Source organism: Protomyctophum parallelum, assembly GCF_964188405.1.
Source record: "Protomyctophum parallelum genome assembly, chromosome: 15".
In the NCBI taxonomy this organism is placed as follows: Eukaryota; Metazoa; Chordata; class Actinopteri; order Myctophiformes; family Myctophidae; genus Protomyctophum; species Protomyctophum parallelum.
In genome coordinates, this window is record NC_139710.1 from 3,346,534 (window position 1) to 3,372,277 (window position 25,744).

General features: G+C 44.5%; 1 protein-coding gene across 4 annotated transcripts in view; it reads left to right on the forward strand.

The window, feature by feature from the left end:
* abca2 (ATP-binding cassette, sub-family A (ABC1), member 2) overlaps nt 1–25,744 on the forward strand; it is a 115,768-nt gene that overhangs the window by 70,910 nt on the left and 19,114 nt on the right. For all 4 annotated transcript variants that reach the window (XM_083784568.1, XM_083784567.1, XM_083784566.1 and 1 more), the window contains 19 exons: nt 449–545; nt 1,063–1,236; nt 3,105–3,207; nt 4,856–4,970; nt 7,001–7,191; nt 10,423–10,573; nt 10,980–11,184; nt 13,625–13,789; nt 15,857–16,037; nt 17,394–17,606; nt 17,840–18,036; nt 18,556–18,729; nt 19,018–19,214; nt 20,555–20,675; nt 21,021–21,338; nt 21,929–22,150; nt 22,982–23,084; nt 23,233–23,558; nt 25,368–25,581. In XM_083784568.1, the coding sequence (XP_083640694.1) occupies nt 449–545; nt 1,063–1,236; nt 3,105–3,207; nt 4,856–4,970; nt 7,001–7,191; nt 10,423–10,573; nt 10,980–11,184; nt 13,625–13,789; nt 15,857–16,037; nt 17,394–17,606; nt 17,840–18,036; nt 18,556–18,729; nt 19,018–19,214; nt 20,555–20,675; nt 21,021–21,338; nt 21,929–22,150; nt 22,982–23,084; nt 23,233–23,558; nt 25,368–25,581 (3,467 nt within the window). The remainder of the gene's footprint in view (nt 1–448; nt 546–1,062; nt 1,237–3,104; nt 3,208–4,855; nt 4,971–7,000; nt 7,192–10,422; nt 10,574–10,979; nt 11,185–13,624; nt 13,790–15,856; nt 16,038–17,393; nt 17,607–17,839; nt 18,037–18,555; nt 18,730–19,017; nt 19,215–20,554; nt 20,676–21,020; nt 21,339–21,928; nt 22,151–22,981; nt 23,085–23,232; nt 23,559–25,367; nt 25,582–25,744) is intronic.

Here is a 25,744-nt window from a genome sequence, read left to right on the forward strand (position 1 = left end):
AGCATGCTTTGTATTATTGAGTGGTGCAAACCGCACATAGACAGCTATGTGTGTGTCTGTGTCCGTCGCTGGCTGTGTCCGCATTATAGCGTTTGTTCACCACCAAGTTGCACAGCCTAACACACAGACACAGACACACACAGGCCAGGGAGAAGGGCTTGAGTACAGTACAGTACAGTACAGTGCAGTGCAGTACAGTACAGTACAGTACAGTACAGTACAGTACAGTACAGTACAGTACAGTACAGTACAGTACAGTACAGTACAGTACAGTGCAGTGCAGTGCAGTGCAGTGCAGTACAGTACAGTACAGTACAGTACAGTACAGTACAGTACAGTACAGTACAGTACAGTACAGTACAGTACAGTACAGTACAGTACAGTACAGTACAGTACAGTACAGTACAGTACAGGTCTGATTTGTTGTGCATTGTTCTGATCATTGCAGGTCAGCGTAGACATCTTCAAAGGCTTTCCCGACGAAGACAGTATCGTGAACTACACCCTGAACCAAGCGTACCAGGACAATGTGTCTGTGTTTGCCAGTGAGTTCATGTGTGGTTGTCACAAAATCCCAGTTAATATTTTTTAGTGGTGCAACCACTCCTATAGACAGCTATGTGTGTGCCTGTGTCCCTGTGTCCCTGTGTCTGAGCATGAAAATAGCGTTATAGCGTTTGTTCACCACCAAGTGTCACTGTTGTACAGCCTAACACACAGACACAGACACACACAGGCCAGGGAGGGGGGCTTGTACAGTACAGTACAGTACAGTACAGTACAGTACAGTACAGTACAGTACAGTACAGTACAGTACAGTACAGTACAGTACAGTACAGTACAGTACACTTCAGACGGGTCTGATTATTTGTGTGCTTTACTGCTTTTATATAGTATATTTCAAATATATTGTGTTAATCCCAAGGCACTTCGCACATCGGCTGGTTTCTGCTGCCCAATTTCAGTTTTCGCTGACATGCATACAGATATCACACAGGACTGGTGTGTTTTTAACGCCACAGGAATCAAACCAAAGCTGTGCATTTTCTCTACCTCGCTCAGGTGTTATTTTCCAGACGGACAAAGACGGCTCTCTGCCTCCACATGTTATGTACAAGATCCGACAGAACTCCAGCTTCACGGAGAAGACCAACGAGATCCGCCGTGCATACTGGCGTCCCGGGCCCAACACCGGTGGAAAGTTCTATTTCCTCTATGGTTTTGTCTGGATTCAAGGTACAGTATACTGGGAGCAATGGCTCTTTAAAAGCTTAACCCGTTCTGACCTGAGATCAGATTCATACGAGGTTTCCGCACTGGACACACACTGGTCTGATGAACCCATTCTGACCTGAGATCAGATTCTAGAAATGTCAGTCGCTCTTCGATTTTTCACTCGGTGGCGCGATATGAGCTTGTAGATCTGCTATTTTTCAATAGATAAAGCATAACATGATGCTGACACCAAAATGGGTGCCCGGTCAGAATGGGTTAAACCCTACTGTACATAGGCCGGCAGTAAGTTATCAAATTAATGGCTTAGGAATGCGACAAAAAAATCTCCATGAATTCAAGGCTTCATGGGGTGTGTAATTGATAGAAAATACGTAATTTTTTGGGTAACCCCTTACTGCTCACGATGAGTATAGGTTGGTGCCTTGAGTGGTTTCCTCCGCTGTCTGTGTGTGAATGGGCGAATGTAATGCACATTGATTGATTTAATACATCAGGCATAAATGGACATTTGATTTGTTGTTCATCTGCCAGAGCTGGAAGGAGAACGCTTCCTCTTACATTGGCATGGTTGCTTTAGCCCATTCTGACCGGGCACCCATTTTGGTGTTGGCATCATGTCGTGCTTTAGCTATTGAAAAATAGCAGATCTACAAGCTCATATCGCGCCACCGAGTGGCGCGATACGAGCTTGTAGGTCTGCTATTTTTGAAAAAAATCGAAGAACGACTGACATTTTTAGAATCTGATCTCAGGTCAGAATGGGTTCGTCAGACCAGTGTGTGTCCAGTGGAAACCTCGTATGAATCTGATCTCAGGTCAGAATGGGTTAACGCTGTCTGCAGATCTATGGCAAACCAGCACACTATAAATCAATAGTCCCAAACACAAGTCCACTGGGGCTGAGAATGTTGTGTCAAACGACTTGTTTATTTTATTTTATTTTTTAAGAATAGAATTTGTGTGGGTAAAGTGCTTACTAGCACACACACACACACCTGTGTGGATACCAGCGCAAGCTGCAGACGAAGCACTTCCTCTCTCCTCAAGTCATTCTTTATTTAGGAGGTACATGTAGGAGAGAATAGAAGCTGCTTATTTGACAGATACATTTGAATTGGGCTTGACAGGGCAGTCGGAGAGAGACATGGCTCATTAAGATGTAAAGTGTGGTTGATTTAAGCCACTTTGTATGCTCAAACTGTTTTTTATATTATATGATTTTACGTTATCTGCTAGTGTTTTGGTCTGATGGGGGAGGGGGACTTTACTTTTTCCTCCTGGCTTATATCTTTTACTGTAGCTAGCACTTCTCCTTTGCACACACGCTCTGCAAGCTTTGCACATGTCCTTATATCCTTGTTGCATTTCATGCTCAACTTCTTCACATAACTGTGTCTGTACGTAGTGTCAGTTTGAGTAAAAACCCATAGCTGTGTCTCTACGTAGTGTACGTAGTGTCAGTTTGAGTAAAAACACATAACTGTGTCTGTACGTAGTGTACGTAGTGTCAGTTTGAGTAAAAACCCATAACTGTGTCTGTACGTAGTGTACGTAGTGTCAGTTTGAGTAAAAACCCATAGCTGTGTCTGTACGTAGTGTACGTAGTGTCAGTTTGAGTAAAAACACTTAAACCCTATACTGTGTGGACCGGGGTCTCCAGAGGCTCTGTTTTTTCTCTGCACCAAATCTCTTTGTGTTGTGAGCTTTATCTGCTCTTCTTGCAGAATGTTTGGCCATTCTTTTCGCCGAATGTTCACCTAGCTGCTAGGCGATCATAAAGCTGCTAGGGTTTAAGTGGTTAAGATTGAAATGTAGAGATTTATATTTGCCTTCTCCTTCTAATGTCTATCCATCTCTATTTCTCTCAGATATGATGGAGAGAGCCATCATTAACACATTTGTGGGCCATGATGTGGTGGAGCCCGGCAACTACGTCCAGATGTTTCCTTACCCATGTTACACACGAGACGAGTAAGTCCAGATGTTTCCTTACCCATGTTACACACGAGACGAGTAAGGAACTACGTCCAGATGTTTCCTTACCCATGTTACACACGAGACGAGTAAGGAACTACGTCCAGATGTTTCCTTACCCATGTTACACACGAGACGAGTAAGGAACTACGTCCAGATGTTTCCTTACCCATGTTACACACGAGACGAGTAAGGAACTACGTCCAGATGTTTCCTTACCCATGTTACACACGAGACGAGTAAGGAACTACGTCCAGATGTTTCCTTACCCATGTTACACACGAGACGAGTAAAGGCCTATTCATAGTCTGGATTTTCGGTGGTGAGGTGACCACCGCTCCGGTGGTGAGCTGATCACCGGAGCTGAAATAACATTGAGCGGTGGTGAGTAAAAACAGAGAGATGGGCTGGAGCGGTGGCGGTGGTTTGCTCTTCACCGTGGCTCGTGACGTCATGTTGTAGTTCGGTGGTCACCTAACCACCGTAAATCCAGACTATGTATGAGCCTTAAGGAACTACGTCCAGATGTTTCCTTACCCATGTTACACACGAGACGAGTAAGAAACTACGTCCAGATGTTTCCTTACCCATGTTACACACAAGACGAGTAAGGAACTACGTCCAGATGTTTCCTTACCCATGTTACACACAAGACGAGTAAGGAACTACATCCAGATGTTTCCTTACCCATGTTACACACGAGACGAGTAAGGAACGAGCGTCAACAGAGAGATATTAATAACCGTGAACAGTATTGGACCTTTTTGTCATGTGGTCCCATGGTGGCCTTAACCCATTCTGACCGGGCACCCATTTTGGTGTCGGCATCATGTTATGCTTTAGCTATTGAAAAATAGCAGATCTACAAGCTCATATCGCGCCACCGAGTGGCGCGATATGAGCTTGTAGGTCTGCTATTTTTGAAAAATTGAAGAACGACTGACATTTTTTAAATCTGATCTCAGGTCAGAATGGGTTAATCAGTCCAGTGTGTGTCCAGTGGAAACCTCGTATGAATCTGATCTCAGGTCAGAATGGGTTAAGCTATAGAGCCAAAAACAATTAAGATGAGTAATACGTGGTAATACATGGCAGGACATCACATTCAGTGTGATATACACATCGTATCACTCATATCATTCCATGCTTTTGCATCTTCATATTCATGCTTTTTGAGCAGTGCCAACCGCTCCAACATTTGTAGCTTTGTGTGTTTGAGTCTATTCCTTATTATTCCGCCCGCTGTGACATCATGTAGGTCAATACATCATCAGACATCAGATTCATCACCAATCACCATACGTCATCATCAAGGCTGAAACCTTGCCCAAAGTAATATGTCCTAGATACTTCATGTCATAGACAGCTGATGTCACAGGCTGGCCCCATGGCGTCAGTTGGTGCCACGCCGTTACCCATCAATATTTTTTTAGAGATCCACATGAATTGATTTATATTTACCGTTATATCCTTATAAATTAAAGCTCAGGGGAATTTACACACTACTGGGATAGATACAAATGTCAAGATGCGAAAAATAAATAATAATAAAATAAAATACATCAATTCAGAAACGATATAAATTGATCTTGTATTTGTCACTTTTTCGTTTGGTGTTTATTGACCCGAGTTTTGTCATGTTCAGCTTCCTGTTTGTGATTGAACACATGATGCCTCTGTGTATGGTGATCTCCTGGGTCTACTCGGTTGCCATGATGATTCAGCACATCGTGGCTGAGAAGGAGCACCGCCTCAAAGAGGTCTGTCTGTCAGGCATTAGTCTTTATTTATGACCTTGGTTTGTACACTAGTCTCAATGTCCCATTGCTTGTCTGTAGTCTAAATGCAGATGGACAATTTTGTCCGCCTCCCTTTCTGTCTTATTTCTGTTTTATTTGCCTTCTGTATTACCCATCTGTCCTGTTGTTTGTTGATCTGTCCGTCTGCTTTCCTGTATCTATTCAATGATATGTCCATCTCCTTCACCCTGTGGTAACCTGTAGAAGTATGGTGTCACTCACACTTCTGTTGGTTGAATGATTTGTTTTCCTGTGGTGATATCTTGACCTGATATGAAACCTATGTTGGTCGTCAGATCTCTTGGCCCCATTGTGAAGTTACAGTTGGTACCATTACAAACCGCTTGGTACGCCAGAACCCTTGGTGCTCGAATGGTTACTATTTATGTGCTACAAATAACAGTTGCAAATATCCTTTCATTCAAAGGCATTTAAAGCTACAATCCATAAATGTTATGTCTGTCCTCTCCTGTTGAAGAGAGTTGCAAGACAGTAATTGCTACTGTAACACCCAGGATTCAAAAGTGGGTCTCTAAACATCTTCTGCTCAGTCAAGAAAGAGGTGTTCACCACTAGACCTGGGGAAATATTGGACTTCAATGGACTAGATGTCCCACCTTACACCAGGGTATACATTTCTCAAAGGATGTATGGAGACCACCTCCAACCACTGCATATGTGCTAGTTACATTGTATTAACTAGTATTACTCTTCCATGCAGATCAGTTAAAATAATGTTTTATTCATTAACATGAGTCTCGGATTGCAGCCTCTTTAAATAACATGTGACTGATTGGTACTAGGCTCCAGCCCATCAACGCTGCCTGCAGCCAGATTGCTCACCATGCAGGACAAAAATAGCTGAACACATTACTACTGATTGCTCAGATCACTTCATTTCCTCCCTATACGTGTGTGTGTGTGTGTGTGTGTGTGTGTGTGTGTGTGTGTGTGTGTGTGTGTGTGTGTGTGTGTGTGTGTGTGTGTGTGTGTGTGTGTGTGTGTGTGTGTGTGTGTGTGTGTGTGTGTGTGTGTGTGTGTGTGTGTGTGTGTGAGATATAACTATAACAAAATACATACATAAATGGATGCACCTGGGACGTATCCTCAGTGATGTATCCCAAGGTCATCGGGGTTTCGGGTCTCGCAACATCATACCCCTCACTCAGGTGACCCAGCCGGGAGTGATCAAGTCCCGACTTACGTCCCAGTAGCTACCCTCGATAAGTCCCATTAGGGAAAAACCAGGGCCACACAATCCATTCCTCCTGAACTACTCTGCCTGGACTGGGAGGTACCATTCTGGCACATGGAAGGACTAGGCTCTGTGGGTTGACACCTGTCCGGGCCCCTCCTACGTCTCACCAGGTCCACTCCTGCTCTCACCAGGCCAGGCCCTGTGCGTTGCACCAGACTCCCAGCACCAGGCACTTTATTCAGGAATGGTGGATTCTCAAGCCGGAACGGTTCCGCAGGCTCCACCTTGCCCTTGGTGGTGCCGCCGGCTCCGCTTGAGGCTTGCATGGCCCTCCTAAAGGCCTCACCGTGGGTTTGTTGGGCTTCTTCCTCACGGAAGACACAGGCTGGGGCGCTAACCCATACTGCTCCCGGGTGCCGTCTAATTTCCGGCTGCCACCCGTCTCTCCGGTGGTCACCAGACTATTCCTGGTTGTCACTTAGTCTATTCCTATGAGTCACTATAAATAGAAGAACTATAACAAAATACATACATAAATGGATGCACCTGGGACGTATCCTCAGTGATGTATCCCAAGGAGAGAGTTCTTACATGAGCGTGTGCCTGCGTAATGTGCGAGTGAGGTCAGAAATCACTGCACATTTTTTAGACTTTACTGTATTTCCCTACAATGGTTGTCATTTGATTTAACGTGAAGCGCATTGAGATTGCACAAGCATGAAATGGGCTGTAGTGCAAATAAGGCGTAGAATGAATTCTGGCAATGAATGATGTGTATTGTTTGTCTTCTCAGGTGATGAAGATGATGGGACTGAACAACGCCGTGCACTGGGTGGCCTGGTTCATCACAGGCTTCGTCCAGCTGTCCATCTCTGTCACGGCTCTGACGGTCATCCTGAAGTATGGCAGGGTGCTGTTCCACAGTGACCCCTTCATCATCTGGCTCTTCCTCACTATCTACGCCGTCGCAACCATCATGTTCTGGTGAGGAGCTCGTTTTTGTTGTTGTTAAAGTTATTATTTGTTTATTATTACCGCATTAAAGCGTGACTTGATTAGAAAGGTCTAGCTGAAAATAGTCCCTGTAGAAGATATTGATTCACGGATGTGATTCAAATGCCCTATGGTAGTGGTTCCCAAAAGTGGGGTCCGGGGACCCCCAGGGGTCCTTGAGGGAGTTCCAGGGGGTCCCCCAGCTAAATGATAGTTTGGAACCAAATGGACCCTTATGGATCTGTAACTCAGAGAGTGTACAAATGGAACCAAATATTTGGTTCCATTTGTACACTATCAGAGTTAAATTAACATTGATTAGATCCAGATTGGAGCTGGGATACAGTGTGGTCTAATGTTGTCCTGTCTTCTAGGAATCCTGATCATCAACAAATTCATCTAAATTTTGTTCATAGGACATACTTAACCCCCTGTAGATTGTATGCTATGCGGATTTTAAATAATCAACTGCACTTTCTGCACTTCGAACACCATAGGTACATTCTTCCATATGGTGTGGGAGTGTCCGAGTGTCCTCACATTTTGGAATTTGGTTGCTGCTAACCTTTCGACTATTCTACAAATTAACATCACACCCTCCCCATCTCTATTCTTATTAAATGATGTATCCCAGTTGCCATTAAATAACACCCGTATTCGTGTCTTCTTTGCTGGCGTAACGGCCGCAAAGAAGATGGTTGCTTCGCACTGGAAACCGCCTCATACATTGTCATTTCGCCAATGGGCTTTGACCTTTCTAGATACTGTATCATTTATCTAGAGATATCTACAGCAAGATTGCATGGTGCAAAAGAGGAAAACATTGAGATTTGGTCTGGTATTGCAGATTTGGTTAAGGGCATGGTTTAATCATTATTATCATTATTTATTTATTTTTTGTTTCCATTGCACAGAGTAATGACATTTTGTGGCATCTTTGGTCTCGGGGAGGGGTGGGTGGGATTGTTTGTTTTTGTTTTTGTGTTCTTTGCTTTTGCTGTTATGTGTTGTTTTATATGTGTTTTGTTTTCTTTAAGTCATTCATGATGTTAATGTGTCTTATTGTGATTTTTGTCTTAATTAAAAAACATTTGATTAAAAAAAATAAAAAAAATAAAATTAACATTGATTTTACAATATTAATTGGGGTCGCAGATATAACTAGAAAAAGTGCCCTTCCGGGCACAGGTCTCCACCAGGTTATCCACAGATCCGTGCAGTTAGAGGTAAAAACACTTTTCGGCCAGTTATAGCGCCACCTTGAGTTGAAATTGTTCATGTGGCATTTCGTCCTCGGCCTAGTGGGAATGTGGGTGCACAATTTCACGGAAATCACGCGATGTGTTCATGATTTGCAGCATTTTGTTTGAAACTGAGCACTCCTGTGAACTTTGGAAGCCAATCTTAACCAATCAGGATGGAGTCTGATAAATCTGAAAGACCCGTTTCGTTGAATGGCTCTAGAGAGACTGTGTACCAATTTGCGTGATGTTTGGACAAAATCTGTAGGTGTACTGTGCAAAAACTTGTTTTGCACAAAGCGGCCTCCTGGTGGCGCTATAACAGGCCGTTCTGGAAAGTTTGGGGCAGAGGTTCATGGTTGGCATCCAGGGAGTGTGTGTGCAAAATATGGCATTGAAAAACTTGTTTTGCACAAAGCGGCCTCCTGGTGGCGCTATAACAGGCCGTTCTGGAAAGTTTGGGGCAGAGGTTCATGGTTGGCATCCAGGGAGTGTGTGTGCAAAATATGGCATCGACCGGGTTAACGGTGGCCGAGATTAGCTGTTCACGGACACACGGACACACGGACACACGGACGGACACACGGACGGACGGAGTGCAAAACATACTCTCCCCACATGCCTTCGGCCTGGTGGAGACAAAAATGCCATTACATGGGGATCCGTAGCCTAATGCATGTCAAACTGGGGTTCCTTGAAATTAAACTGGTTGAGAATCACTGCTAGAGCCGTAAAAAGCTTCTCTTATGGGGGGTCCCTGGCATATGTTTTCAAATGGGGGTCCGCGGGCTGATTAGTTTCAATTTGGGGGTTCTTGACATGAAAAGGTTTGGGAACCACTGCCCTATGAAATGTATGGAATGATCCCTTTGAATGAAAGACAAACTATTTTGTCAAGACAATTATGACAGTAAGGCATGTAAGGCTTATTATCCTTTTAGGACACGCCACAACTGCACTACAACAGGGCAATCATTTTGAATGCTGCAAATTCCAATAATGTGAATAAACAGTAACTGAAATTCGCATCAACATTAAATACCGGTATGTTCTTTTGGAAATTGGTGTTTGAATCGATGAATAGATGCCCCACATTTCATACAAGCTGTGGAGGAAGTCCACCCTGGTCAAATCACCCAGGCTCTGTAAAATAAATACAGGGACACTCAACACTATACATTTAATTGCATTGCATTGCATTTATAGCTGGTTTTAAATGTACATTTACAGTCCAATATTGTACCTGTACAATCACACAATCAGCAATGTCCTCCACTCATGCTATCTCATTACGACTTGTAATTTACAAGTGATCTCCATATTATTAAATGAAACGAGGAACTGATATTGTGTATATGTGGATTAGTATGATATCTGAAGTTGTCCTGTTGGCCTATAGGCTTGAACACCATGTGATCCCTTCTCCTGTGTCTCCCCTACACTGTGCCTTTTCTAGCTTATGTTGGTCCCAATAAAGTAAGATAACAATGTGTGTCCTTAGAGATAGTCTGGCAGTTCAGCATGACTTGTTTCTCTGCAGCAACATTATATACCCCGTTCCTGGCCAATTAAATCCTGCTACATCCACAGCACACTCTTGTGTGCAATTCTTAAGTTGAGGGGATGATGTTTCAATAAAAAAATAAGCACTGAAGTGAATGAACGACCCACTCTTAAAACCCATTCTGACCGGGCACCCATTTTGGTGTCGGCATCATGTTATGCTTTAGCTATTTAAAAATAGCAGATCTACAAGCTCATATCGCGCCACCGAGTGGCGCGATACGAGCTTGTAGGTCTGCTATTTTTGAAAAGTCGAAGAGCGACTGACATTTTTAGAATCTGATCTCAGGTCAGAATGGGTTCATCGGACCAGTGTGTGTCCGGCGGAAACCTCGTATGAATCTGATCTCAGGTCAGAATGGGTTAAAAACAAAGGAAAAAAAAAGATTAAACAAGATTCATATCCTGTTGCTTTCAGTTTCCTGGTGTCAGTGATTTACTCTAAGGCAAAGCTGGCGTCGGCCTGTGGGGGAATCATCTACTTCCTGAGCTACGTACCTTACATGTACGTCGCCATCAGAGAGGAAGTGGCACACGACAAGATCACGGCCTTCGAGAAGTGCATCGCTGTGAGACCTTTTGCCTTCTATCTCATCACTGTTTTAGCCCATTAAGACCTGGAACACTTCTGCGTCACCTCAGCGTTTAACCACTTTAACCACTATTTTAAGCTTTAGAAAGAATCGTGACAATGTGGCGCAAATATTTGAATATATATTCTTTCATTTCATTCTCTCCATTCCACTCAAATCTTTGCTTCTGGGGGTCCCTGGAACTAAATGTTTTGAGATGGGGTTTGCTGAACAAATACACATGATTTTGGGGGTCCTTGACATGAAAAGGTATGAGAACTACTGAAGAAATGTTATAGAATCTGGTCTCAGGTCTTAATGGGTTCATGTTTTCACTGAACCTCCTCAGGAAGAAAGCTCACCTCGCCAACTGATGTGTCCTTGCTTTCCCCATCTCTCCCAGTCTCTGATGTCCACCACAGCCTTTGGCCTGGGGTCCAAATACTTTGCCTTGTATGAGGTGGCCGGAGTGGGCATCCAGTGGCGCACCATCAGCCAGTCACCTGTAGAGGGCGATGACTTTAACCTGGGGCTGTCCATGATGATGCTCATTATCGATGCCAGCGTTTATGGAGTGCTCACCTGGTACATAGAGGCTGTGCATCCAGGTGAGCGACTGGTGTCTTCAGCACTGTTCATTTCGATGGCATTTTTTTTTGTCTAGTCACAGTGTTTTGAATACAATTTCATTTCGTTTTAGTCATAATATTAGTCATCTGAAAAGTTTTAGTCAACTAAATATCAAGTAGGCATGTAACGATACACTCAACTCACGATACGATACGTATCACGATATGAGGTTCACGATACGGTTTTTCACGATATGTTCAACACAATGATTTTCCAGACAAATTACCATTTTTATTTTTATGATTTATCTTCCCCCAAAGATTTTTTCACAATTTTTATTTAACTACATTGCAAAGATAATTGCCTTCCTTGATGTATTAATGAGCATCAATAACGACCATCACCTGGGCACAGTCACAGACACAGACATATACAGCTCCCCTCTCCAGGCCTCTAGTGTCTCTTTTCTCTCCAAAATCATGTGAATATGATGGAATATGATTACAGCTGACATTTCTTATCACACACTAGCCCCCCCCTAAAAAAAACTTTTAATATCGTCGGGATATAATATTGATATATCGCGATATATCGTTACATGCCTAATCATAAGATTTTAGTCGACTAAATCTACAGTTGATTTTGTCGAAAAGAATATTATTTTGGCTGGCCTTGATGGCGTCGTAATGGCTGCACTTGGTTGCATGCTGGTTACAAGCGTGAAGTGTTGTGAATGTGAGCTTGTAGATCTGCTATTTTCAGAGCACAAACCAAACATAAAATGGCTTGTGTTTTAGTTCTACTGGATCTCTTCTCCACTAGTCGCTCCCTAACATTTTTGTCTAGTTTTTATTTTTTACGAAATTGTCAATATATTTGGTCTTAATTTTAGTCATCATAGCTTAGTTTTTATTTAGTTTTCGTCAGTGAAAAAAATATATTTTTCGTCTTATTTTTCGTCAACAAAATTAACACTGGTCTTCTGAATTGTCATTTTGTCATTGTTCAATTTGTGGTTTAATTTCTTGTTTAATTAAAGTGTTATTTGTGAATTGAACTGAACAGTAATTGTAATAATGAATTGCATTTTTATAGCGCTTTTCCAAGTGCTCAAAGCGCTTTACAAAGGTTCATTCATTCATACATTGGGAGGTGAAGCGGCGAACAGTTGACGCCAGCGTCCTTACTTCCCACATTCACACACCAATGGTGGTAAGCTAACACCGACCAACTCATTGGAGGCAATGTAGGGTTCAGTGTCTTGCCCAAGGACACTTCGACATGTGGACAGAAGATGCCGGGATTCGACCTACTCTACCTCCTGAGCCACAGCCTCCTGTTATCATCATACTATAATCATACTATAATTCTAACAATGTCTGACATTCTGTCAGAAACACCGCCGTATCTCCTCATTGCCTGCACCAATCACTCCCACTTTTCACACAGGAATTGACCATATGAATATGGAGGTCTTAACGAAGCCCTTTTTTCGATTTGACACATTAATGATTAATAATGAATTTATTAGTGAATTAACCTCGCACCCTCACACACCTCCGCCCCTTAGCGACACCTGCATCACAGGCCACCGTTCTCACCGTTACCCCACTGGCATGCTTCCTCTAGCTACCGCCGCAACACAACAAAGAGTGCCCTATACAATTTGGCGCCGCTGACTGTGTGTGTGTTGCATCCTTTGGCCGTCTTCTCCTACCAAACTACACCGTTTGCACACATCTCACCATGCACAACAGCAACAGCTAGCCTGTCCACACATCAACCACTACTTTGCATTCATATTCATGTCATATTTACAGTACTACGGTCTGCAGCGGCCAGGAGGCGGTGTGTGTGTGTGTGTGTGTGTGTGTGCGTGCTCGCCCGCGTGTGAGAGGGACGATAAAGAGTCAGCAACATGTTACATTTCTACTTCTACTAAAGAAAGAGCCAGCGATGGAGCCATAAGTCCATATCCATAAATTCGGGGACATAAATTGCGCAAAATACTGTTAAACATGACGGCAGCAGCCTGCTGCATCCTCCTAGCTGTTGTGTGCTAAGCTAAATTATCATACGGAACCACAACAGTCAACACGGCTTTCACCAGGGTTGCCACATTGACTGAGAGGGAAACAAGCAACCAGGTCTATGAAAATGTTAACAGGCCAGATCAAGTCAGAAAATCCGAAAAAGTCAGAAAATAAATCTAGAATAAGCAACAATATTGCTGACTGTCAAACATCATTGTCCAATGTTGTTTTAGAGCAGTGGTTCTCAAACATTTTCATGTCATGGACCACTAATATTCTATATATATATATATATATTATATATAACTTCCCAAGACCATCTGTAAACAATTCCCCACACTGAACATAATTTGCTGTTCATATATTCAGAACGGGTAAGGACTAGTCAATGTAATTATCAATGTAAATAATATGCGTATATATATTCTCTCCTTCTCTCCCACAGGCATGTATGGGCTGCCCCGCCCCTGGTACTTCCCCCTGCAGAAGTCCTATTGGCTGGGCAGTGGGCGGGTGGAGACGTGGGATTGGCCATGGTGTGGAGGCGGAGCTGCCAGGCTGAGTGTGATGGAGGAGGACCAGGCGTGTGCCATGGAACACAGACGTTCAGGTTAGGGATGCACCGATCCGGCTTTTTGGCATTCGATACCGATTTCGATACATGGGGGTCCAGTATCTGCCGATACAGAGTACCGATCCGATACCCCCCACAAAGAAACGTAATAACCTATTAAGCTGTATGCCTCACTGTGTGGAGTCTGGAATCATTATTTTGTGTAAGGCAACATCAAGGCTTGACTTGAACATTACTTTCCCAACTTTGTAAAACAAAATGTAACAAACAGAGATATAAATGCACTGAATTATTTATTAAATAACTGTGCAACAATTAGACCAGGTTAATGTGTGAGCAGGCTAGCCTGGCTGCATTCCACATGTTATACTGTTAATACTACACTGCTGTGTCACAGAGGAGGTAGAGTTGTTTTCATACTGTAATTACACATAATTATCGGATCGGATAATGGATCGGCCCATTTGCCACCGATACCCGATCTAGAATTTTAGCCTGGATCGGCGCCGATCTCCAATACGAGTATCGGATCGGTGCATCCCTAGTTCAGGTACTGAGTAAATATTACTGAGCTCAGGACCAGAGCATAATGAGCGGAGTGGAGCGTGTGGAAAATCTGCTCTTTGCTCCAGACGGCTTTTGTCCCGCTCCGCATTCACGCTTGTTGATTCCCTCCCTGCTGCACAGCTGTTTATAATGTGCGCAGCACGTCTCTGTCTGTGTTTGCAGCGACCATAGGCAGCGACTCTGCCTGCTCCAACGTGTGGCTCCGAAGCCACTCCTGCCGCATTTTAAAACCTGCTCTCCGCTCAAATAAATCAGACCCGTCGGGGGGCACGGTGGCACAGTCGGTAGTGCTGTCGCCTCACAGCTAGAAGGTCCGGGGTTCGTTTCCCACTGGGGACGCTGGGGGCGTGTTTCTCTCCTCCGTGTCATCAGTGCCCATTTTCCCGGTGATGTTCCTCTCTATATGAAACCGTGATAACAGCCAGCACACAATATATGACCTTTTATTTACCTTTCCACGGACAGAGCAACTAAAAGGAGTTTCATATTTTATTGTCTTCTCAGTTTCATGATATTGTTGAGCCGTGCACCTTGCGACTTCTGTTTAATCTGGAGTGCTGCAGGCATTTAGTGCTTCCTCTCCATAGAAGGCCTCTAGAGCCTCTTCCATAACTAGCCTCATCAGGCTAATTAAGGGAGTTACCTCTGAGCTTTAAGCACCTTCCTGTAATAACATGGCTCACTGACCTTGGCTGCCCACCTTTTCTAAATGGTAAATGGTGCATATACTGTACAGTATATAGTGTCTTTCTCCAAAGTGCTTTACAATGTGTATAACATTCAGACGTTCACACACCCATTCACACGCGAGGCAGAGGCAACCATGTAAGGCACCAACCTGCTCATCAGGAACAGTTAGGGGTTAGTGCCTTTTCAAGGACACTTCGACACAAAACCAGGAGGAGCCATGACAGATTACAAGACGGCTGCTCTACCTACTGAGCCAGTGCTGTGTGACTATTTGAGGTTTATTCTCCATACATTTACTAGGAACTTGACTTGGTTTACTTGGCCCAGTATACTGTACATACAGTACAGTACATCGACAGACAAGTATGGACAGACAGTATACAGCACTATTTACTTACATAAATGCAAACTGCTGCTGTTGAGATCAGAAATATGGTCAGCAGATCTCCCCATTCCTCTATGTAACAACAAAACTAGTGTTTACCAAATGGTATGGACATTATTATCCCAATGTATTATACAAAAACTTATGAATATGTTTTTGCACACTCATTTCCCAATACAGAGGCAAATTATATTTTTAGCATGTCATTATAGGCAGATTGTTTTTCCCCCACACAGATACAAAATCACTACACATCTCACATTGTAATAAAATGGGCATTTAATATAGCAGCCGACCTGGGCCAGTCCTCCAAAGGCAGGCCCTTAAAGAAAGACCAGACAATTGCATTTAAAGGCGCTGAAAAGCTATCCGGGGACTACCGAAATAGCACTGTATTTCAAGTAAACATTTTCAGCAGCAAGTCTAATACGTGCATCTTTCTCTTCTTTGCCGTCACACAGAGGAAATGCGTGGTATTGAGGAGGAGCCCAGCCATCTGCCCCTGGTGGTGTGCATAGACAAACTGACCAAAGTATACAAGACTGGCACGAAGCTGGCCCTCGACAATCTCAGCCTCAACCTCCATGAGAATCAAGTGGTGTCTTTCCTAGGACACAACGGGGCTGGCAAGACCACTACCATGTGAGGGACCGAAATATGTGCATGTTTCTCCATGTTGTATGAGAAGGCTTGTGTAGCACAGTAGACTCAGAATGCTGAAAGGGGTTCCCCTCTGGCTGAGCAGTAGATGTCTGTTTCGGGTTTCTCAGTCTGGAGAGGTGGTGGATGTAGCAGAGTAGGCCAGCCTGAAGATCATAGTCTTCCTTTGCCAAGGAGGGATTCCCCTTTGGATGCGCAATGGATATTTGGTTTCCTTTTTGTCTTCATTAAATAGAGCTGGACTGTCATCAACAGAGACAGTGTAGAGGAAGCACAGGAGACAAAGCTCTGACAGCATTTGATCCTGGCAGGATATGGAGTGCTTCCAGAGATGGGTATCTCAACCAATGACTGGGCACACAGACAAAGCCTCCTAGTAATGTAGCCAATCATTTGGCAGTGGAAACAGACCCGCTTTTGAAAGATCTGAGGGTGTTTTTATGTTGGTAAACATGCAAGCGACATGCATAGCTCCAGAGTATTGGTGCTGTACTTCAGATTCAGCACAGTGAGCTTGTGCAATGTGCTTGGAAATAATTTAAAAAAAAAGATTATAATTCATCTCACTGTCACATAGTAATAACAATATTGCTATAAGATTTTACAGCATAATACGAATAGCAGCAGTACCTACCAGACCACCGACATGCTGAAGCAGCTACGCCAATCACAGCTCACCTCGTTCTGCTAAGCTCACGTTAGCTCGTTGGCACATCATTGCTGCTTCGTTCACAACCTGCACAGCTAGTAACTTGCTATCCATAGCAACAGATTGCCATTATTAGACCCTGTCTTGTTGTATTACATCGATTGGCTAATTTAATTCACATGGTGTCCCAGTTCTAAATTAGTCTCAGATTAGACCAGCTAGAATGAACAACGGCAGTACTATGGATTCCCAGCACAAGAGTTAATTAAGTACCACTCACTGAGTTGAAACTACCTTGTGTCATTTCTTTACAATGCCCATAATGTGCTGTTCACTTATTCAGAATATAGTACTGAATGTATTAATAACATACTATATTAATTTTAACCCATTCTGAACGGGAACCCATTTTGGTGTCAGCATCATGTTATGCTTTAGCTATTGAAAAATAGCAGATCTACAAGCTCATAGCGCGCCACCGAGTGGCGCGCTACGAGCTTGTAGGTCTGCTATTTTTGAAAAAAATCGAAGAACGACTGACATTTTTAGAATCTGATCTCAGGTCAGAATGGGTTCATCGGACCAGTGTGTGTCCAGTGGAAACCTCGTATGAATCTGATCTCAGGTCAGAATGGGTTAAAAGGAAATCATCATCACTGACTTTCTCTCCTGTCCCGGGCCTGTCATAGGTCAATTCTGACAGGTCTGTTCCCACCCACCTCTGGCTCTGCAACTATATACGGTCACGACATCCGCACCGAGATGGAGCGCATTCGTCAGAACCTGGGCATGTGTCCACAGCACAATGTGCTGTTTGACAAGCTCAGTGTGGAGGAACACCTGTGGTTTTACTCCAGGCTGAAAGGCATGGCTGAAGAAGACATACGCAAGGAGATGGACAAGTGAGTGTCTACTCTAGTCTACAGTATCTAGTTTTATACTATCAAAATAATGATAAAGGGACAATCTTCAACATGCTCTCTATATCGTCGCTGTCAGGCAGAAACTCAATTCAATTGTTGCTCAATTCAAGTGTGTTTCCTTTGCTTAATGTTTTGCGTGAGCACGTTGAACTGCCTCGTCGTTGAAATGTGCTATACTATTACAAACACAGTTGCTTTGCCTTTGTGTCCAGGATGATTGAGGACCTGGAGCTGTCCAACAAGCGCCACAGCCTGGTGCAGACTCTATCCGGGGGGATGAAGAGGAAGCTGTCCGTGGCCATAGCCTTTGTCGGGGGGTCCAGAGCAGTCATCCTGGACGAGCCCACAGCCGGCGTTGACCCTTACGCTCGTAGGGCCATCTGGGACCTCATCCTAAAGTACAAACAGGGTGAGCTGGAGGGGCTGGATGTGCCCAGAGTGTGTCCTTGTTGTGCTCTCCTCTAACTATTCAAAAACAAAGTGAAGGCCTCTGCAAAATAAGGCCCTGTTTGGAGTCAAAGACACAGTTGTGAAGAAAGACAAAGTGGGGTGGAATGTGTTCCATATAGTTAGAGTGATTGCACTACAGCCTAGCATATTGCAATCCAATCCAATCCACTTTACTTTTTAGAGCACTTTTTTTTTTTTTATTGATGAAAAGACAGAGACAACAAAACAAAAAAAAAGACAACTCGAAAAAGAAAAAAGGAGAAAGACAAAAACAAGGCTGCATTTTTCATATTACAAGATAAATCTTTAGAGCACATTTAAAACAACAGCGTTGAACGAAAGTGCTGTACACTCATTGAACAAGAGTAAAAGTATATTAATGCAATGTGTGTGTGTGTGTGTGTGTGTGTGTGTGTGTGTGTGTGTGTGTGTGTGTGTGTGTGTGTGTGCGCGCGCACATGTCTCTGCTGTGTTTCAGGCCGTACCATTCTCCTGTCCACCCACCACATGGATGAAGCTGACCTGCTAGGAGATCGTATCGCCATCATCTCCCATGGGAAGCTGAAATGCTGCGGCTCACCGCTGTTCCTCAAGAGCACCTACGGAGACGGATACAAACTCACTCTGGTCAAAAAACAGAGTGACGGCAGAGGTGTGCGTCTGTGCGTGATTGTGCGTGATTGTGCGTGTGCGTGTGTGTGCGTGCGTACGCTGTGCGTGCTTCCCTCCCGTTTTCTCAAGTTGAGTAGTCGCCTCAAAATTCTCCTCAATTTGTCTCCACGTTTTGCCTTTGAGCCATTTTGTTTGGCACTGTTGGGTTGTTGTTTTTCTCCCAAAGTCCCTAACTCCCCTCTCTCATTCCCACTTCTCTTCCCTTGTCATTGTCCTCTCCTCCCCTCCCTCCATTCATCATGCCCCATGGTGCCTGGCGGGCCCTCAGACCAGGGCACGGAGCTGCAGCCTCCCTCCCTGCTCTCTCCGTCCTCCTCCCTCTCTCCCTGCTCAGAGGCGCGAGTCACACAGTTCATCCGGCAGTTTGTGGCGTCCTGTCTGCTGGTGTCCCACTCTAACACGGAGCTGTCCTACGTGCTCCCCTCAGAGGCGGTCAAGAAGGGCTGCTTCGAGAGGCTCTTTCAGGTATGTGAACAGAGTAGTACGGACCTGTCTATTATAATAAATATGAGTACCGTACCCATACAAAGCCAGAGGAACCGAAATGACCGAATGCCGACGTTCTTATTAAGAGTTGTATATTATTATTAAATAAGACTTCTTTCTTACCTAAACGTAGCCTGCTGTTGGTGGCGCTGCAGCGCCGCTGCATGGTCATTAACCCATTCTGACCTGAGATCAGATTCATACGAGGTTTCCACTGGACACACACTGGGTCTGATTAATCCATTCTGACGATTTTTCAAAAATAGCAGACCTACAAGCTCATAGCGCGCCACTCGGTGGCGCGATATGAGCTTGTAGAATCTTCAGAATCTGTGTGTAATCTTTCTTCTTAGCCATTGCTAATCCACCGTTAATTTATGTCGCAGCAGCAGCAGTTTATAATTATCTTCGGCTTGAGGTTTCCATTGTGCTTTGCACTTTGCAAAGCACAATCACCAAATGTGATCCACTAAAATGTTTACGTTAGCATACCCTAACCTAACCCCTAACTCTAACCCTATATAGCAACGATATGTCTTTTGATGTCTTTTGTTGTTGTTCGTAAGACTTGTAAGTAGCGCCTACTACCTCAGTGAAGTCATGTGACGCGTTCATGCGAGGCCACGCAGGCTCTCCCCTGGCCTGAGGAGGAAAAAAAGGACCGGGTCGGTTTGGACCGCGGGTATTTTCGGATCTTGGGCTTACCCCGAAGACGTAGAAGTGTAGGGTTTAGCCAGGATGGGAATATATATGGGTGGTGATGAGAAACACTAGCCCTATACGCCGACATTTGACCCTTGCTTGCCTTTGAGGATGGCATTTGACTCCTAGTGGTGTCATTTGTGCCCTGCCCGGCGGAAAGAGAGATGAGACACTTCCGTTGTTGTGGTCTCTCTTCCATCATGGCGGTGTCAGTAGTCATTCTTTGTCTAGGCCTCTATCGGTGGCTTGTGCTTGGTGTGAGGCTGCAAGCCTCTATTGATTGGTATGGGCCTGTGCTTTATAATGGTTTTCCCGTTGCTCAGGTATTTTATGTTAACCCATTCCGCCCTGAGATCAGATTCATACGAGGTTTTCCACTGGACACACGCTGGTCTGATGAACCCATTCTGACCTGAGATCAGATTCTAAAAATGTCAGTCGCTCTTCGATTAAAAAAAATAAATAGCAGACCTACAAGCTCGTAGCGCGCCACTCGGTGGCGCGCTGTGAGCTTGTAGATCTGCTATTTTTAAATAGCTAAAGCACGACATGATGCCGACACCAAAACGGGTTCCCGTTCAGAATGGGCTAATGTAGTGTTATGTCTGCCCACGTAGGCCCTAGAGCAGAGCTTGGACAGCCTGGCCCTGACCAGCTTTGGTGTGATGGACACTACGCTGGAGGAGGTGTTCCTCAAAGTCTCTGAAGAGGACCAGTCTCTGGATAACAGTGATGCTGGTGAGACCCCCCCAGCAGCCTCACACACACACACACGAGCCCTAACTCTCTGGCATACTCACGTCTGTCTGCTCCAATTCATTTGAAATCCCCTCTGCCACATCCATAAGGTTTTGTGGGGGTTCATAAATTAGTCATGACACACAATCAGAAAAAGATTTCTGCTGGATATGCATAGTCTTAGTTAGTGCTGACGTTGAACTTGTTTTTTTAACAAGTTCTTTATCTTGCTCTCGGTTAAAATGCTAATGAGCTGTCTCTCTCTTCCTTCTCTCTCTCTCTCTCTCTCTCTCTCTCTCTCTCCCTCAATCTTTCTCTATCTCCCTGTGTTTCTCTTCACTCCAGGATCAGATATGAAGGATTCCCCGGGTGGCAGTTCGACAGGGAAGCCCACAGTGGTGCCAGGGCCAGGTGTCCTGGGACCCCCACAAGGCGACGATAGCGTACCGTCGGCAGTGCCCCTGCAGGGACGCGAGAGGCCAGAGGTGGAGCTCAGTAACCTGGTGACGTGCTCCCGATTGAGCCAGAGCCAGTCCTCCCTGAAATCGTCCTCGTCCATCGGGTCCGTGAGAGGTGACGAGGGAGGACTATACGCCGACTTCTACGGAGACTACTGTCCCCTCTTTGAGAATGGGCTGGAGTCCGACACGGCTAGCCTGAGGGGTGAGAGACAGACAGACAGACAGACAGACAGACAGACAGACAGACAGACAGACAGACAGACAGACAGACAGACAGACAGTAAGAAAGATGGAGAGAGACAGTGAAAGAGACAGAGATATGGCAGTGTCGTCTTAACTGCCTGTTGACTTTCAAATAATTGTCCCTTAAAACAATTTAGCTGCCTTTGACGGAGTATTCCGTAAGTTAAAAATCCAACCATTGTCTGCCTTTGTCGGAATTCTCCGTCAATTAATGTACTTTATCGATATGAAACGGTTTCACTGAAAATGTACTCTTATCCATAATAAAGCTAATCTGACGGAGCATTCCGACAGGAGTGGAAGGTTATTACATTCCTTGTGGCGGAGCATTCCACCAAAAGTATGGATTGTGTTAAGACGCGCCCACAGCTGTTGTATGATAATAAGGAGAGGGGCTGCGGTCACCAAAGCGGTGTATTTCGATTGGGCCTTTTTACAGACCGTTTTGGCAGACCGTATTGATAATAATTATTGATACAGTAGGAATAATGGTTCTTCTGGTGTATTCTTATTGAGGCCCCCCCTCAAATCACTTTTCACTCCTACCAGGTGATGCAGAGAACCCCTCGTCCACAGAACCTGGGGTGCTGGAAGGTCAGGGCAGCTTTAAGCTGGAGGGCTGGTGGCTGCGACTGCGTCAGTTCCACGGCCTCATCGTCAAAAGATTCCATTGTGCCAAGAGGAACACCAAAGGCCTCTTTTCTCAAATCCTCCTGCCCGCCTTCTTCGTCTGCGTGGCCATGACTGTAGCGCTGTCTGTACCTGCGATAGGTAAGAAGCCAGTATGAAGATATTATTATTATTATTAACCCATTCTGAACGGCCACCCATTTTGGTGTCAGCATCATGTTATGCTTTAGCTATTGAAAAATAGCAGATCTACAAGCTCGTATCGCGCCACCGAGTGGCGCGATACGAGCTTGTAGGTCTGCTATTTTTGAAAAATCGAAGAGCGACTGACATTTCTAGAATCTGATCTCAGGTCAGAATGGGTTAATCAGACCAGTGTGTGTCCAGTGGAAACCGCGTATGAATCTGATCTCAGGTCAGAATGGGTTAAGACTAGAGTCCAAAAGTCCTCTAGTCTGTGCTGATTCTTACACCTAATTGGAGTTGGCTGAAGCGTGACTTACCACTCTACTTGAGAAATGCTGTGTCTGTTGCGGACTTTAAGAAGCTGCTAAAAACTAATTTGTACCGCAAACATTTTGGTTTGCTTCAGTGATTATTTCTATTTTTTGTTGATTTCTATGTACTGTTCTGTTTTTATCTATTTCTAGGTACTGTTTTTGCTGCTCTGTTTCATCATTGGTTTATCTTTGATTGTGATGTTCTTGTTTTATTCCTATTATTTTATTGTACAGCACCTTGTTGTAACAACTGTTTTGAAAGGCGCTTTATAAATAAAATTACCTTACCTTAGGAAAAGCCATGAGGTCACCAAAGTCAATAGGACTCATCCTGGAGTCTGCCTATATATATATGGCAATCCAGCTAATAGTTTTTGAGATGTTTGCGACTAAATTGTTGGACAGACTGACCAACTGACAAACCGACAGAGCCTTGGTGGACCTGCAACTTTTATCCTCTTGTGTTCTGCAGGAGATCTGCCCCCGCTGATCTTGTCCCCTTCTCAATATCATAACTACACTCAACCTAGAGGCAACTTTATTCCCTACGCCAATGAGGAAAGACCGCAGTACAGGTCAGATGCCCCTGAAATGTATTTAAGACCAATACGCGTAAGAATTTCCCCGGATGCATCACTTGCGTATTTACTTCATGTGTCTTTGAGTAACTGTGTGAATATCTACGAGTGTCTTATGGATGGACCTGTATTTTGGCTCTGTCAGGAGTAAAGTTTCTCCAGACGCCAGTCCTCAGAAGATCATCAACACCTTGCGTCTGCCTTCAGGCGTGGGTGCCACCTGTGTCCTCAAGACTCCCTTCAACAGCACACTGGACCAGCTGGCACAGACCCTCAATCCCAACGCCAACGACTCCAAGACCCTCGCTGCCCGATACTTTGACTCCATGTGTCTGGACTCCTTCACACAGGGCGTGCCCCTCTCCAACTTTGTACCCCCACCCCCCTCCCCAGCCCCCTCAGACGACCCAGATCCACGCTTTGAGGATGGGCTGTGGAACTTCACAGCCGCACCCCCTACCACCATTCATGGTGAGTCTGCCGGTCCACGTCCGTCAAGTCATGTTTATTGTATACAGTAGCACAGTTCATGCAGAAAATACTGTGCATGTGCAAATACGGTATGTGCAGAATATTAATTTTTTTTTGTCAATTTCAGTTTGAAATGAAGTAAAAATCTGACAGTCTGCTGTTATACACTGAAGACAATAGACCATTTGCTATGCTTAATCACGATTCATGTCAGTCATATGATTATCGTCACCTGGGTTGGTGAGCTGTGCATTTTCCCTAACATGAACCCATTCTGAACGGGAACCCATTTTGGTGTTAGCATCATGTCGTGCTTTAGCTATTTAAAAATAGCAGATCTACAAGCTCATATCGCGCCACTCAGTGGCGCGATATGAGCTTGTAGATCTGCTATTTTTGAACAATCGAAGAACGACTGACATTTTTTTTAATCTGATCTCAGGTCAGAATGGGTTAATCAGACCAGTGTGTGTCCAGTGGGACCCTCGTATGAATCTGATCTCAGGTCAGAATGGGTTAATGAAAATGTGTTGGGGAAATGCAAATAGCTCTGGTCACCTGGAATCACTGTTGAAGAATGCACAGCAGCAGCGTTTCACCATAGTGTTAGCCTATTCCTATTAATTTTTATCTATGCTGATTATTGTGTAGATTATTGACATTGTCATTGACTTATATGGTATGAATGTTAGCCTGTCCTAGTCAATGGTGGTTAGCAATTGGTTGCTAGCATCGGACAATCGCTATTGTGGGGTGGGGCTTAGCGAACTCTCTATACAATGACATTCAGTATTTTAACTCATTTATTGCGGCTAACTGTTAGCATAAACCCCAGTTCCACTTCCCGGTTGCCACACACACTCGCTACACACACTCAACTAGCCTATCATTGGAACAAGCACACACTGTTTACCTTTCGTCAGAAGCTTTTACATGGCGGGAGCGTCGCGGTACAAAGGCACAAATTAAATCCGAAAATGTGGATGGCAGAAGATCCACCAAGGACAGCTCTCCTGGAGTCCGACTTATGGAGGTTTGAAAATCCTCCTTTCAACTGCTTTACACCGTGATTATATTTTCAATCCCATAGTTGGAACGGAGACGGAGTATACACTGGGTGTACGTATATATATACGGACCTGGGATATGGCGCCCTCTAGCGTCGTGGGTACGTATATACGGACATGGGAAAGAAAGAATTAAACTCCTTTTATATCTCTTATATCTTAAAGATCTGTGTTCTTCACACACCACAGACATGCACGTGTATTAGAGACAGAACACAGATCTTCATCAGGTAAAATCCCTGTTTGACAATGAGAAGCCATTTTATGTACAGAGGCGTTGACTCCCCACACAGGTAACCAATTAACCCATTCTGACCTGAGATCAGATTCATACGAGGTTTCCGCCGGACACACACTGGTCTGATTAACCCCATTCTGACCTGAGATCAGATTCTAAAAAATGTCAGTCGCTCTTCGATTTTTCAAAAATAGCAGACCTACAAGCTCGTATCGCGCCACTCGGTGGCGCGATATGAGCTTGTAGATCTGCTATTTTTCAATAGCTAAAGCATAACATGATGCCGACACCAAAATGGGTGCCCGTTCAGAATGGGTTAAATAACCTGTCGATCAGAGCGCTGGTACTCACACAGACATTGTATACACATTTCTAGACAAATTACGGGCACGGCAAGCGTATGGGCGGCATGTTTTTTTTCCGATCCATTCTTTAAATCTGTGTTTACCAAGAGGTTTCTCGGATGTGTAACTCCTTGTGGGCCCCCTTCCTCCCTGTGAGCAGAGCCAGTGACGTCTCCACCCACCCTGCCCCTGTCCATCCATGAGCCAGTCCGATGCACCTGCTCCATGCAGGGCTCGGGCTTCTCCTGTCCCAGCGGGGTTGGAGGACGGCCCCCTCTCATCAAGGTGGTAACGGGGGACATCCTCGTGGACATCACCGGTCGAAATGTCTCGGAGTACCTCCTCTTTACCTCAGACAGAGTGCGCTTGCACAGGTGAGACCCTTGTAATTAATATACACAGATGTCTGAATCTGAATTGTATAGGACTTTGTTTTAATAATGGTATGACTGTTATCATCTATTTGGCTGCTATCAGGGGAGGTGCTATAAATAGCTTTATCCAATTATAGCTTTCATAGCTACGGTATAAAATGTT